At 52.0% G+C, this 15,951-nt stretch overlaps 1 protein-coding gene across 10 annotated transcripts in view; it reads right to left on the bottom strand.

Moving 5' to 3' along the window:
• The window catches only part of AGAP1 (ArfGAP with GTPase domain, ankyrin repeat and PH domain 1), a 411,226-nt gene extending 395,275 nt beyond the window's left edge, over positions 1 to 15,951 (bottom strand). For 8 of the 10 annotated variants that reach the window (XM_005871713.2, XM_014544148.1, XM_014544149.1 and 5 more), the window contains exon 1: positions 15,785 to 15,947. In XM_005871713.2, coding sequence (XP_005871775.1) covers positions 15,785 to 15,947 — 163 coding nt within the window. Of the gene's footprint in view, positions 1 to 15,784 lie in introns of all 10 variants that reach the window. The other 2 variants (XM_005871712.2, XM_014544150.1) reach the window with 2 other exon arrangements.

Raw genomic sequence — 15,951 nt, forward strand, 5'->3', positions numbered from 1 at the left:
GCCGACCAGACTCCTCTGCCAGCATGCCCCACCCGCATGCACCGCCGCGTGCCGGCCTCTCCCTGACCGTCCTCACAGTACGTGGCATTTGTAAGTAGCTGCTTATGTCCTCTCTTCCTAAAAAGGAATTCGTAACTAAAATCTGAGACAGACCACTGCAGGGAGGAGGGCGCACAGCTCCTCAGCCCATCAGCACGGAGCACTGGGCCTGGCACACAGGACCCCGGTGACTGGCCATCTTCCGACCGTAGAACGGATTCCAAACAGCTGCTTCACTGGGCCTTTTGAGGTGCAGACGCTCGGCATAAAAACTACCACATGTGATCGCAAGTAATCCCCAATTCAAGCGCTGGAAGATGTGAAGAGGGAAGCGGCCCCCAGGAGTCGGCCGGCGCGAGTGTGCTGGCTGCCTGGAGGCTTTCAGGAGCATCAGAAAGGCTGCTCCAGCCCCAGCCGGTTTGCTCAGTGGATAGAGCATCAGCCTGGGGACTGAAGGGTCCTAGGATGGATTCCGGTCAAGGGCACATGTCTGGGTTGCAGGCTCAATTCCCAGTAGGGGGCGTGCAGGAGGCAGCCAATCAATAATTCTCATCATTGATGTTTCTATTTCTCTCTTCCTCTCTGAAATCAATAAAAATATATTAAAAGGAGAGAAAGTGAGAGCGAGGGGGAGAGCGCGCGCGCGTGAGAGAGAGAGAGAGAGAGAGAGAGGGGGGGGGGGGGGGGCGGGGGGGCTGCTCCAGCGCCCTCCCTACTTGGGGGAAAAGGCTGGAACCTCGCTGAGATTGTGGTGCATATAGAGAAGAGAGTGAGAAAATGGCCCTCACTGAGCTCCCTGATCAGGTGGCTGGGGTCGCTTTCTAAGTGACTCTGTGCATTCAGTCCCTGGGCCCCCTCTCATCTCCCCACGTTTGCGGAGAATAAAGAAGATCACTTTGGATTAGGCTGGAGGAAAGCAAGAGGTCCAGGCTTCCCACAGTGGCTTCCAGTCTGAGTGGCCCTGCTCATGTGGGTGCAGCTTATGACAGACAGCTCCCAATCAAGAATGTTCTCAGAGACACCACGTTTTCAAAAGGAGAAATTCTTGGTCAAAAAAATTCAAGTTTCTGATCAAATGTCCTCTTTTTCTGTCCAGAAAGCCCCCAAAATGCAATGTCACAGTCATCACAGTTTAAGTCATATGTGTCTGTTTAAATGTTGGAACCCAAGCTTTAAAAACCCTGCATCTGAATCTAACAGCAGTTATGTAACAAGAGCCAAGGTAACAGTAACCATGGGAAATGGATCTTCCCAACACAAGTCTCTGAAAAGTTCACTGCAATTAGCGGTGCACGGTACCTTCCTACAGAATCCTCAAGCAGGGCTTGCAAGAACCAGCGTGTGCCGGCGGCAGGTCGGAGAATTCTGCCCTCTACCACTATGGGCCAAGATGGTCCACGCATGTCTCCATCCCCATCCCACTCACAAGCCAAGCCCAGGCCTCTGCTCTAGGGACATGACAGAGAAGTCTGCATGCTCCTGCTCTCTGGGGAAGTGGAGGGGGTGGAGAGGGGGTGGGGCATACACATACACACAGGTAATTATAAATAGCATTAAGGTTCTGAAGAGGGGAAGGGAAGAGAGGGAGGAGGGAAGGAGGCAAGGAAGGAGGGAGGGAGGGAGAGGTGTGGCAGGAAGGGAGGGGAGAGGGAAGGAAGGAGGGGCAGGGGGGTGAACTGGGAGTCCAGCTAGTGGTGGTGGACAAGGCAGACATCCCTGATCTAAGATAAAACTCAGGAACAAGAGGCCTTTAACACGCAGAGACAGTCAAACCATAAGGAGAACTGTGGTTGCCTACTGTTGAAATTATCCTCGGAAATGGACAGGCGAGTCATCGGAAAACCCCTTCCACCTGGACAATGCATGCATGAGGCTAGAGCAGTCTTTATAAACTAACCTGTTGGAGCGAAAGCATCCTTGTCTCATCAGCAGGTGGCAGGTCCAAAAGTGAAGCTTTCTCCACTCTGGGGAGGGGTGGTGATCGTGGGAAAGTGAGAGTGTGGGGAAAGGGAAGGACCCTCAGAGCCTCCAAGCTTTTAGAAACTCAACCTCTAGTTGCATTTAAAGCGGTGACAACTGAAATATATTTTGACATAAATTCCCCTCATCTAAAAGCTTGCTTGGAGTTTGAAGAGATGATCATGACAAAATGGAAATGAAAAGCCAGGTTCTAGCAGGAGATTTGAGACCCAATGGCTCATTCAAATGGAAATCTGGGGTGGAAGCCATGAGCCAAGCCAGAAGTCCAGGAGAAAACTGAGAGTCGACTGTCTAGCACAGTGGTCGGCAAACTCATTAGTCAACAGAGCCAAATATCAACAGTACAACGATTGAAATTTCTTTTGAGAGCCAAATTTTTTAAACTTAAACTATATAGGTAGGTACATTGTTATTAACTTAATTAGGGTACTCCTAAGGCTTAGGAAGAGCCACACTGAAGGGGCCAAAGAGCCGAATGTGGCTCGCGAGCCGCAGTTTGCCGACCACGGGTCTAGCATAACCTGGCATGTCCCGGAGCCGCCCCGTGACATGCGGACGGCAGCAGAACGCTGTGGTGAAGACTTCGAGAGACGATGCTGAGAAGGAATCTGCTGACTCAATCCCCCCAAAAGGCCCTATGGACAGGGGCCAGTTCTGGGCAGGATGTGGGGAGAGTGGCAGGGGGTCGGGTAAGGAGGAGGCGGGGGACTACCAGCCCACTGTGAGGTCATCGCTGGCACAAGCAACCCAGAAAATTCGGAAGCGAATTCTCTATTTAGGCCCAGTCTGGGAAACAGGAATATGGGCCTAATCAGGTTCTGTAATTAACATTGTAATTAACACTGCAGAGATAGGAATCGCACTATTATTCAGCTCCCAGTTCACCCTGGAGATAACTCCAATTCTGGAAGCTCCTCCCTAACACATATGATTGACAGCTGAACTAGACTTCCAGGATCTGCCTTAAAACCTTCCATCGGACCTCCACTGGTACAGACTCCTCAATCACCCCTACCACATTACGACCTGCTGGAGACAGTGACAATGACATGCCACCTCCAGGGTTATACAGTCCCATGTACTGTCTCTCCCTACGTCTGACGAGAGGACACTGCAGGGACACAGGTTCCTCCAGAAGACCCTGCACACTCAGGTGTCATAAGGAGCCTTCAACATGCGTGCACATTACCGGAGGCACACAGTGCTGGACCGTCCACGGACTACATGGGTTACACACGCACACAAAATGTTTCCTCCCCATTTTTGGATATTACTCTACTGAGTGGAATTTTACTCCGTTGGTTGGGGAATGAGAACTGTGGGTGAAACAATTCAACACACAGCCCTGGGGCAATCCGGCCTCTTCCGACCAAAACCTCTCCTCACCCTCCCGGCCCCACCTACACCAGACCAGGTCAGTTCAGGGACCGAGGAGCCATAGATGGGGCGGTGGCAGTCACTTCCAAGACAGGAGGAACCTTGAAATAAAAGTTTAACCCCGGGGATTCCAGCCTCTGAAACTGAAGCCCAAGGGGGCACGTGCATTTCCCAAGGGTTCCATGGCACGTCACTGAGGCAAGAGCCTGCCCTGAGTGCCCCAGGCTCGGGGGTCTGTCCCCCACAGGCCGCATGGAGTCCCCCAAAGCTGTGATCCTCCATGACATCATTCTGCTTCCAGGAAGCGGGCATGGTTAACATGTTCCAACGAGGAAATGTCAGCTCCATGTCAATTCATCAGCTACTCCCAAAACCCAAGTTCTGGGGCACAGAGGACTTTGTGCCACCCTATCCCCAAAACCACCAAGGCCCAAAGAGGGGCTGCCCTCCCAACACACACACACACAAACACACACACACACACACACACACACACACACACACACGGCCTTAGAATTCTACTCAGAGTTTCCCTTTTCATCCAAGTTCGAACTGTATCAAGATTAACACAACAGAAAGCTGTCCTTCCTTCCCAGGCGCACGCTAAACCCACGTCCCCTGCAGGATGAGACACCTCGCATTCGGTCCACACTAATGAGAACCCTGCCCGCGCTGGGCCAGCACGGCACCTGGAGTCTGAGCCACAAGACTGCTGGGCACTGTTTCCAGAAATCCTTTCGATTCCAAGACAAAGCCAGGTCAGCCTGGAGAACTGAGCATTCCATAGAAATGCTGACTAAATAACCGGCTGGGTGGATGGGGAGATTTCACAAGTGGAGAAGCAAGGTGGTGGGTATGTAAGAGTTCACTCAAAATGTTCTTTCCACTCTTCTCTGGGCTTGAAAACTTTATCACAAAATGTTGAGAAAAAGAGACCCTCCTTGAGCTGTAACCAAATTTCATCTCTTTTAATAGCAAAATGTCTCCTGCCAGACCCTGGACTGTGGGGCATCCCTTTCCCTGGGCGGACCCACAGGGATCCGAATCCACAGGTGGGAAGGGCTCCACTGACGCTCTTACCGTGCACGCCCCACTCAGCACAACCACCCCAATGTCTCCATTGGTGGATGGAGGACAGCCAGTCTCCCCAGCAGACTGAGTGCCTTGATCTCCAGGCAGGTGCTCTGCAAATCAAAAAATCTGAGTGTGCCACTTCACCCTGTTCCGTCACAAATAGGAGTTGGGATTCTAGAAAAAACACAGGCTCCCTCCTCGAAGTGTGGGACTCTGAACCGCTGTCAGGAAAAGCAGCACCGGCATCAAGTCCAGACCAGCTCGCGTTCGGCAAAACTCAGACTCCAGAGAGAAGCACAAACCCGCTGCCCGGGGCCTGAGCGCCCCTCTCAGACTGTCCAGGTGAGCTGGGTGTTCAGGAAAAGCGGGGTTGGGGCTTTGGGAGTTGAGGGGAGGGGGGGAGGCTGGACTCTGGATTTAGACTGTGGGCAGAAAGATATATATATATATATATATATATATATAAAATTGTTTTATTCCCCAGCATAAGATGAGCAGAAAGACAAATACAGACTGAGATACCTGGGTAAAAGTGAAATTATCTTAGTGAAAACTGGAAACTGGTTTTTGGTGTGAAGACAGTGGGGTTTCTTTGGGGAGAGATGAGTTTTCCAAGGCCTCCTGCAGAGGCAAGATCAATGACCCCCCAAATGTCATCAGCTTCCTGTCTTCTCAAACAGGACTTCCTCCGGGGGGGGGGGGGGGGGGACGGACCTGGGCCTCCTCAGGGCACAGCCTCCACTCTCCTAGCCCCCCACCTGACCCCCCCGTGTGCACCTGCCCTGCCCCTGCACGGCATATGGCCTGTTCACCACTGTGGCCCAGCACCTGGCTCTACCAGCTAAACCCAAAGAAACGCCCACACCTGCCAGACAGGTAACAAGGCTACAGATTTAGATACAGATACACAGACGCAGAAGGTACATCAATCAAGCACCTGTGGCATGGACTCTGCGTTGTTCTCGAAAAGGCACAGTTAGCCAGCAGACTGCCTGGCTAGACAAGCAGGACCTCAGGGCCCAGGGTCTGTGAGCTGCAGCTTAGTCATATATAACCCCCCTCCTCCGCCGGGGACTGATTCAGCTCCTGGAGAGAGACACACACTAGACAACTCCGAAATGGATGTAAACCTCAGACACCCGTTAAAGCATCTGCAGAGAGAGACTGCAGTACGTTCCCGATTCCTGCCTCAGCCTGTGTGACATACGGGCTCATCCCACAGGGACAAGGCCCTCCTCTACAAATTCTGGGGCACCTCCCTCCCACCCAAATCCTGGGGCATCTAGGAATCCCCCCCCCAAGTGCCCCCCACTCCTGTGTTTCCAGGCTCAAACCTCAGTCTCCATCCCTGCTTCCCTCTACCCTGAAACTCAAGGCAACCTCAGGCCTAACCTCTGTGTACACCTTTTGGGGCCTGTCTCTGCTTCCCCACTCCCTTACCCAGACCCCCACCTTCCCTTACAAGAGCTCTGGTTTGAACCCAGCCTGCCACTCCCACTCCCACAGCCCCACACCACATTCCTACCCTGCATGGCAATCACTGCAAGTCCCAGTGCACCCCTCCCCAAACGGAAATCCATAATCAATAGTTTCCTGCTGCCCAGAAAGGCTCTCCCAGCCTGCTCTCTGGGGCTCACAGGGCTCTTCTCTCTCATTCTGTCCCTCCCCCTCCCAAGTTCTCTGCAGTCTGGAGCCCTCCCCTGCCTGATTCCTACCCACCTACCCACTTCCATTCTGTTACTCCATCCCCTCCCGGCCCTCCCTCTCCCCGGCTGCCTGGTTATCTATACTGCTGCGGCCTCCAGGGCCCGGGCAGAAGGGCTCAGCTTCCACACACCTGCCTATCCCGCCAGATTCAAACACTGTGTTTTGCCCATTGTAGGTGCTTGATAACATCTTGCCTATTGATTCTCCCTTAGCCACTTCCCATACTAAACAAAGTGAAGATAAACATGGCCCTCCCACTCCCATCCCTCAAAATAAATATTTGCGTTTGTAAAGCAACTGGAGTAGTTCACACAGGCACACACCCCTGGATCTGTGTTCATCTGAGTCGTGGGGTTCTTAAAAAAGCTCCCAGATTTGGCCTCAGGGGCGAGCGTGACCTTAGGGGGTTGGGGGGGTGGGTATAATGGCAGTTCCCAGGATGTGCAGGAACAAAGAAAATAGCCCCTTGAGAATAGCAGAGTTGGCAACACTTAGCTTTTCTTTTTTTTTCTTTCGTGTTTTTGCATAATTGATACAAACAACAGAAACCGAATAGTGCTAGCATGTACATATTAAGACCACAGAACAGTTTAAGCCAAAAGTAGCAAATGAGTTTCCTTTCAAATACCAGCACAGATCCAAAGGGTACTAAAGCCCAGGACAGCTGTGGTGAGATGGATTCCGGAGGCCTGGGCTCAGCCAGAAAGAGGACCCCAGCTGAGTGCAGAGGTCTGCGACAGACAGTGGCAGCGGGATGGTACCCTCCACATTTTAAAGCAGCGGTTCTCAACCTGTGGGTCGCGACCCCTTTGGGGGGTCAAATGACCCTTTCACAGGGGTCGCCTAAGACCATCGGAAAACACATATAAAATTACATATTGTTTTTGTGATTAATCACTATGCTTTAATTATGTTCAATTTGTAACAATGAAATTAGGGGTCACCACAACATGAGGAACTGTATTAAAGGGTCGCGGCATTAGGAAGGTTGAGAACCACTGTTTTAAAGGGAAGTGCTTCCTGGTGAATGATTTCACTCACCCAGCTCCACGTAGGGAGCTGTAACTATTCAACTAACAAGGAAATAGCAGTCTGTAGACAACCCGAAATTTTAAAACCTACATCTAAGACAGTGCCAGAAATGCATTAGCCACCTAAATATTTGCTTATTAACGATGGAAATCCAAGGAAGGAGGCAGCAGCTGAACCGTGTCCCAAGTGTCACACGCTGGATCTTGAACAGCAATGAAAGGTCCCTCCAGACTGGGGCCGCCCGCCCGAAGGCGAGGTTTCAGGATGGCTGTGCCCAGCTGGGGAGACAAGGTAAGAGGCCCCAGCACTCTGCTCCCAGCAGACACCGAAAGGAACGGGACATGGGGGCACCAAAAGGCACGCACGAGCATACGCGCAGTCACACTATTCATACCAGCCCAAAATAAAAAACTGCCCCAGTGCCCATCACCAGCAGAACAGATCCGTAAACGAAAGCCAAGGTCTCTACAACAGGCCGTGGGGCTGGGTCTCCCTGGCTGGCCACCTCTGGTTCTTGAACTGGATGCTGGGTACACACAGGGGACAGTCGGTGGAAACTTCCTCACCTTCTTCATTTCAGTTATATGTCAACAAAGGGTCCAAAACAATGAGGAAGACTGAAGTGGATGTCAATCCCGCCAATCCCAAATTCCAAATAAGAATGTGTGGGAAATCAGACTCCGGCCTGGTAGTCGGGGCTAAAACTGAAACAGTGCTCTTGTTTGGTTTTTGTTTGTTTGTTTGTTTGAAAAAAAACAGGTGGGCCAGCCTGAGCTAGCAGGACATGTCAGAACATGAGGAGATGGAATCACTGCCCACAGCAGCACCCCAAATCTCTGAAAACAACCGAAGGGGACAGGCCGACTTCTGGGTGCTCCCTTCACAGAAGAGGACAGGTGGAAACATGAACAGCTGAACGCCCGGGCAATCAGCTCTCCCCCATCCATTTCTACTGCATTACACAAGCTGTACCTTACCTGGAACACCACACCTTGCCAGAGACCCCCATCGGCCCCCACACAGAGACCACGGAAGAAGTCAGGACTCCGAAAACGAAGGCGGGTTTTGTTGTAGGCATTCATTTAAAAAATATATATATTCTAATTCCTTCAAGTATCCTCAACACGGTTAGTGTGTCTGTATCAACTGAAACTCATGGAACCAAAACTAAAGACACTGTTCTCCCCTCAGGACTGTTATCTGAGGACGCGGTAAGAGTAGCTTCTGCAAGGCACTTCCTAAGCTGGAGATCAACATGGTTCTATTTGCTAGAGCCTCTTCCATGTTGACATTTCTAAGACCAAACATAAATCGTTGGTGAACATGCTGGGAATTATTTGGAATTCTTCTCCCAGAACCATGAAAAGTGTTTCCCACCATTTAAAAAAAAAAAGGCAGCTTCTAACCATGAAGCTAATGACAACCAGACGGCATGAGCGATTTTAAAGATCAGACAGTTGCTTGTGTAGAAACACTGTACAAATACTCCAACACTGCAGCCCAAAAAAAGACCATCGCCACCGCGCAGGGAAAAGTGTGAAATGTGCGGATGAGCCCCGGCTTAAACACCACCGCCAGTCTGTTCCCAGGCACAGGGCGGCACCTGTTCAGGCCGGCGGCGAGTACCGATGACCAGTGGAAGAAACAATATCGGAGTGATGACAGCCCCCCTTGGGCCCTGGTCCCCACCCTCCAGCCTATATTTAGTCTGTTCTTTATGGAAAATCTCCCGACCTCAAACACAGACAAGCTATTAGGCTGGTTATTCAAAGGGTCCATTAACAACCTCTTCTGGCGGGGATGGTGTTTGCCCCCTCCCCCCCCCCCCCCATCCCCACCCCTCCAGCCCGCAGACCTAACCAAGACCCCTTTTGGCCCTGGTCAGTTGTGAGTGAGGAATGCAGGGAGGTGGGGTGACTGGACCCAAACTACAGGACCAGCCCTGCCCCTGGACGGGTCATCGGTGTGTCTTGGGAAAGTCGCTCCACACAGAGCCCTGTGTGCAGGCAGGCTCCCCACACATAAAACGGGCGCCACAAACCCCGGGCCCTTCGGAGCTCCCGGAAGGCTGGGCTCACAGAGCACATAAGGCCTCGCACTCACGCCCATACAAAAATAACAGATGCTACAGAGATTAGAGACAGACATCTGTAGACTGCATTTTGCTCCTCGGAGAAAGGTACTTAACAAAGGGAAGGAATTATGTAGCTAAGCACGGGATCAGAACCCCGAACCCTGGATTTTAAAAATAACTAAGCCTGATCCGCTCTGCCAAACTCAATCACTGAAGAGAAAGACTCACAGGATCTGGTGCGCTCGGAAGGAGTGGGGTGTGGGGACATGGGTGTGTTTGAATGTTAAGAAATGCAAGACAGCCGAAACCGGTTTGGCTCAGTGGATAGAGCGTCGGCCTGCGGACTGGGGGGTCCCAGGTTCGATTCCGGTCAAGGGCATGTACCTTGGTTGCAGGCACATCCCCAGTAGGGAGTGTGCAGGAGGCAGCTGATCGATGTTTCTCTCTCATCGATGTTTCTAGCTCTCTATCCCTCTCCCTTCCTCTCTGTAAAAAATCAATAAAATATATTTAAAAAAAGAAAAAAAAAGAAATGCAAGACAAGACCAAATCAGTAGTTAAAACAAGCCAGAGCCAGACTGACACACTACAAACACCTGCAGGGGACACAGGAAAAAAGAAGGATGCAAAATAAGGGATTTGGGTCTTAACAAAATAAAAGTCTGGTTTGGACTAAAAAACAGAGGTGGGAGGAACAGGGCCGCAGGTTTTGTTTTGCAGGTCCCTGCAGCTGCTGTCGCTGCTTCTCCTCCTGACTCACTTCCTTCAGGCTCCCCCAGCAGCCCTGTTTCGATGCTAAAACACATCGCTCCCCCTTTTCACAGAAATGCTCCTTCAGCTCTGAAACAGCAGCAGCAAAATGCATGGTCTGCTTTGCAAATGAATTATGAACAATCCCGGTGGGAGAAGGCAGGAGAGGACACTACAAATCCACAATCTCTAAAGACCAGACGGAAAAGCCAGGGACCCACAGACCGGGACTTAGAAGGAAATGGGACTAGGGCTGGTCCCCTACCGGATTCCCTTGACAATGTCCATCCCCTCATGGAAGAAGAGTGGACACAGACTTGAAGCCCCTGGGACCTGGGTTGAAATCCCTCTTCCACTCATGCAAGCTGTGTGATCCCTGGGCTAGGGCCGCCCTTGTAACCTGCAGGGAGGGGGAGAGGAAGGCCGCCTGGGAGTGCGTGCTGGAGAGCTGGCCCAGAGATGCCCGGTTCCCTGGGACTCCTACCACCACAGCAATGCCTCTCCAAGTGCTCCGGGGCCAGCAGCACCAACATCCTCGGGAATCTGGTTAGCACGGCACATCCTCGGCTGCTCTGGACCTACAGAACTAGAAACTCTGGGGCGGGGGCAGCAATCCGTTTCCCCAAGACGTCCGTGTGATTTGACCGCACGCTCAACTTTGAGACGCACGGCTCTCAGTATTTCACTGAAGATACCACATTAGGTCGGTTGCCTGTCCTGTCCCTCATTTGCCCCTAAGGACGAAACTGGTCCTACGTCTAAAACTCACTTACACCAACATAAAGAAACACCAGCCTTTTGCACAAGCTGCCAGGATTCAGCAAGCAGCTCTTTTTCTTACCCTTCGTACACTAAAGAAAAATCTTCTTTTCACCCAAGCTACGCACCAGATCCCAAAGGTGCGCAGCCCTAACATCTGTGCTCCAAGATGTGTCAAATGCCCTCACTCCGGCCATTGGACAAACACTGTTTATACTAACAATGAGGAGCAAAAGGACCCAAACTCCGGGGAAAATGTTAGCTCCTCTGGCAAGTCAACCAGTCAACCAACAATTCCTGGGCAGCCTCCAAGGGCAAAACACAACACAGTGAATCACTGAGGAGATAAAAAATGAACACACCTGACTTCTGCCCTCAAAGAGCTCCCAGTCCTTCAGGCTGGAGCAGTGTGAGGACAGAAGCCAACGGGAGCTGGCGGGCCAGGCCTTCGTTGTGACAGGGAGAGGGGGAAAGGACGCTGACATCAGGCTGGAGGGGACACCTGGACGTGAAGGGGTTGGTCACTGCCCATAGGCATGAGATTTAACCTGGAAGCGACGAAGAGCCAAGTGAGAATTATTTTTAAGGAGAAAATTGTGACATTTATATCAGCAATGAAAAGGCCGAAACCTGTGCCATTTGATTAAACTTGAAGAATTACAAATACACTCGATAGTGACCAAGAACAAATTAAGCTCATCCGTGGCGGGAAGATGTTTGTTCCCTAAAGCATACACCTGCTACAAACACGTTAAATACATCTCTATAAGAGAACAAACTCTATAGGAGAACAAACTCCTACTCAAGTGTTGTCGTGGTAGCAACTTTGCAGAGAACATGATACTTCTGGTTATTTGCAACATTCTCAAACCCTCTCCAATGCAGGACACACGCCTGGGGTGGCCTGCACACAGGGCTGTGAATAGTCAGGAGCTCCATTTCTACCTCACACGGAGCTGAAGAGCCAGCACAGCCCAGTCCATCTCTCGGGCAAGTCTGCTACACTGTCTGGGCCTCAGAGGTGCCATCCATGTCACAAAACTGCACCGGATGAAATGACATCATGCAGGTTAAGCACTTAACATTCTGCTGAGCACAGACGCTGAACAAAGGAGCTGTTTCATGGGATTAGGGGGACCCCTGCCCCATCTTCCCCTGGCCCAGCCTTGGAATCCCCGTGTGCAAGTGCCCTTACCAGGCGTCCAGGCAGAGTTCTCCCACCAACGACCAGGCCATCGTGACCTCCCTGGCCCCCTCCAAGGAAGCCACACAAAGCACTGGCGGTGCCAGGGGGAGGCTTGGTCCCTGCTGATCTGCCGCCTGGAAAGCTGGTTGGGGGTCCGAGCAGGGCTCTGGCTGAATGAGCTGGCCGGGTTATCACAGGCATTGCAGTTCTGCTGCTGGCAAGCTGAATTACAATGTGCAATTGCAAACAGAGACTTTATCCCGAAAAGAACAAGCTTTCTCTAACAAGAGAGGCAGTTGACTCATTTACCTCAACCCCATCAACCCCAGTCGGGCTTTTTAAAGAATCAGCAGAGGGGGAGACCTAGCCAAGCTGCTCACACTGGAGGCAGGCCGCTCCCAGGCGCTTTTCTGGGCACGGAGAGTACCCAAGCTGCAGGGTTAACATTTCACAGCATGCCACACCCCTGTGGGACACCCCAGAAATCTGATCAGATCAATCTGAAAACCATCAGCAATGCTCCTCTAACTCCAGAGAACTGGGTGCAGGGGGGGAGGCGGGGCACAGATCTCTCAAAGTCTGAAATAAAGATATGCAAAAAACAAACAAACAGGGGGCAAGGTAATGTTTTAAAACAAGATGGAAGATGGACAACAAATCCCATACCCCGTGCCTGCGCACAGAGTCACAGACCCATTTTTATCTGGGATTCCTCGTGAGCTCTTGCAACTACCATATATACAATTCAGTCCATCTGATGAGACATTTTCCAATCCAGGCCCACTAGAATCACTTTGAAATGAGCTTTAGCCAAAAGATCCTTCCCTTTGACAAGGCCACTCCCCATTCCAACAGCAAAAACTCCCGAGGCTGCCAGAGAAAGAGAAATTTTAAAGAAATCATGGCACAGCCAAATGCTAGAACAGCCTGCCAACATGAGAAATCACATGTTCAAAACTTTTCATAACACTGAAACGCGTTCACGTTATGCTAATCACGAAACTTTGTAAGTGTGACTCCAATGTTGCGTATGTGCACACAGGCAGGGAAAGCCTCGATGGACAGCCTCTCACAGGCAGTTGTCTCCCAGTGGTGGGACAAGCTATTTTTAAACTATGTGCTATGATACACATATACATTCCTGATTGGAAATGGTTGGTTATATTTCATAATTGGAAAAGATGTATGTTTTGCCGCTGTAACATCCTAACTGCAAGGCTCACGGCCAGAGGCAGACCTAAGTGTCTGAGGGAAAGTTCCCAGTGATGCTCCATCCGGTGCACAGCAGTGACCCCACAGGGCTCCTCCAAAGGCATCTGCAGTCTCCGGACCACACAGCACTGCTCTCAGACTCTGCAAGAGTGGGCAACCCACACCCTACACCAATGCACAAAACTGTTGTGCACAGTTCTCTTCTCATACAAAAAAAAAAAAAAAAAAGCTGTCCTGCCACAATTGAGAAAACGTCTCAATTTCCAGGACATCAAGGATACAGACATAAATCACAACCATATCTTACAACTGGCAGAGGGTGGGAGAACATTTCATCACAACACACGAACTCACATTTCCTTAGAAGGGGCCGTGCGAGGTGCTTTGGGAGGCTGCTGATCCAGGCTCTCTATTCAGATGGCCCTTTGGTTCACACCACACTTTGAATGACCCCAGTCGAATGTTCAGGAAGTCACTTTCCCTCCCTGAACCTCCATCTTCTACAAACTGACGAAAACAAAGCTTGCCCACTTTCTCCCGGACACGGTGCGATCACGCGTACAAGAGGATTTTCAATAAAGTTCTATACAAATGAAGGTGATATTGCTGATAATCATGAAAAGCATATTTGAATGATTCTGAAGCCTCATTAAATGAACAACAGCTCTGACAGAATATAGACATTCCTTTTCTGACAGAAAAATAACAACACCGTCAGAGCCCCAAGCAGGACTCCTTCACGGATTCTGAGTCTTATTAAAAATGACAAGGATTCAGCCAAGAAGGGAACTCGAGTCTCACATCATAAAGGGAGACATCAAGCTACCAAAAACCATCATCCAGGAACCACACAGTGTTTTCTTTAAAAAAGAAAAACAAAACCACATCCTCTTTCTAGAAAGCCCAATCAATGGGCTTTGCTGGAAGTGCCTGACCCCCCACCCCAGCCTGGAGCTGGGCATCAAGAATGGGGAATGAAAATGAGGTGTCATGAATCACGCTGGGCTGGAGGGCTCTGCACAGCCAGGAGGTGCTGGCAGCCAGGTGCGCTCAGGACTTGGCACTGACTTTCAAAGTGTTTCATCAGACTCCGGTGGATGCCCGAGAGAGCTGCAGGGAGACAGCGACACAGGCACACAGGCACAATGTCCCCTCACTTGACGGCAACAGAACAGAGCTCGGGCTCCAGAGGAGCACTACTGCCCCACCACCCGACCATCAGCATCCTGGGCAGGTCCCAAAGCCACCCGCAGCCCCTGCCTCTCGAGGAATCTGGAAGCATCTTAAATTGCCAAGAGAGTGGCCAGTGGCACTGAGAGCCAGGCCCCACAGAAGACTGGAGCACTGCTCCGGTCCTCTAGGGGAATTAGCAAGTCCTCTAAGGATACGCCCGGCCAATCGGCAGCCAGGCCCGGCCACTGTTCAAGTCCCCGGGGCTGCCCAATACCAAGAGGATCAGCACCACAATATTCACCTTCTCCACCTGAGTGGCCAAGCGTCAAACCAAGACAACCTGGGGTTAGTGGTGCAGACTGCGTGGTGCCAAAGCAGAGCCCTCCTGTGGCCCATGCCTGCTCCCTTGAAGATGGAGCGGAGGTGGTGGGTGACAGCCTGCAGCCAGGCTCTCAGACACATTCCTGCAGGGCCTCCCTCAACAGCGTCCCTACTGGCCTCCCATCAGGACAGTTCTGTATTGTGGACACTGGCCCACAGGGATGAGAGGGGAAAGGCTGCTGGCTGATTGTGGCTGGGATATAACCCCACATTCCGTTTACATCCCAGCTGGTCTCCCCGGCGAATCCTGGCAGGACCAAATGAATAAGGGAGACAATCCAGAAGCCAAGAGCAGAGGAATAAGAGCGACCAGTCATCCAAAGAGAACACGAGGCCAGGAGAGGCCCGGCTGCCTCACGGTTCCTGCAGGGTCACAACCTTGCCTGACTTGCAGTAAGGGTGGCTGGCTTCCAGGAATGTGAACGTGAGACCCTGAGGCTGAGGAACCCCCTGTCCTCCTAGTAAGGACTTTCTCATTCGGCCCGGGACTTTGACAGAAAACACTCTTTGGAGGCACAGGGACAGGTGGACGGGACACAACGCTGCCTGCCACGGAGCTGACTCTGCAAGAGCTCCGCTTGTCTGCCTCCATGGTGCCCCTGAACGGAGCAAAGACGCTGGCAGAGCCTCACACCCCACAGCAGCACTTCTCAAAACACATCTTCAACGGCCAGCAAGACGCTGGGCCTTGATCTGGTAACCTGTCACGGTCCTGGTGGCGCCGATCCCTCCAGCTACCCCCAGGCATCAGCTGGGCCAGTCGGGTCACTCGGGCGACCCAGGACACAACCGCGTCCAGCCACTTTCTCACAGGAGAGGCTCTATTGCCCATCCTCCCTGGCAGAGCTCGGCCCTCGGCCTCCCCTGGGCTCTCGCCCGGCCTGCAGGGTAAGAAGCACCGCAGTGCTCACTCGGCCGGGCAGCCGCGTGCCACGGCCCGGCGCGTGTGTACATACTCAAGCACACACACGCGCGCACGCCGCGCCGGTGGAGCCCGCTCCCCCGCGCTTTCCAGAAGCCCCGCGACAGCCAGCCCTCACCTTCGATAGCGATGACATGCTCCCGGATCTGGTTCTGCAGCACCGGCTCCTCCACGCGCTCCAGCAGCTCATAGATGGAGTAAATGTTGGGATGGACCGACTCGAAGCGCTGGATCTCGGCCCGGATGGCAGCCGAGTTGGCCAGCTGCTGCTGGTAGTTCATGGTG

This window comes from Myotis brandtii, unplaced genomic scaffold, assembly GCF_000412655.1.
Source record: "Myotis brandtii unplaced genomic scaffold, ASM41265v1 scaffold354, whole genome shotgun sequence".
Lineage (NCBI taxonomy): Eukaryota > Metazoa > Chordata > Mammalia > Chiroptera > Vespertilionidae > Myotis > Myotis brandtii.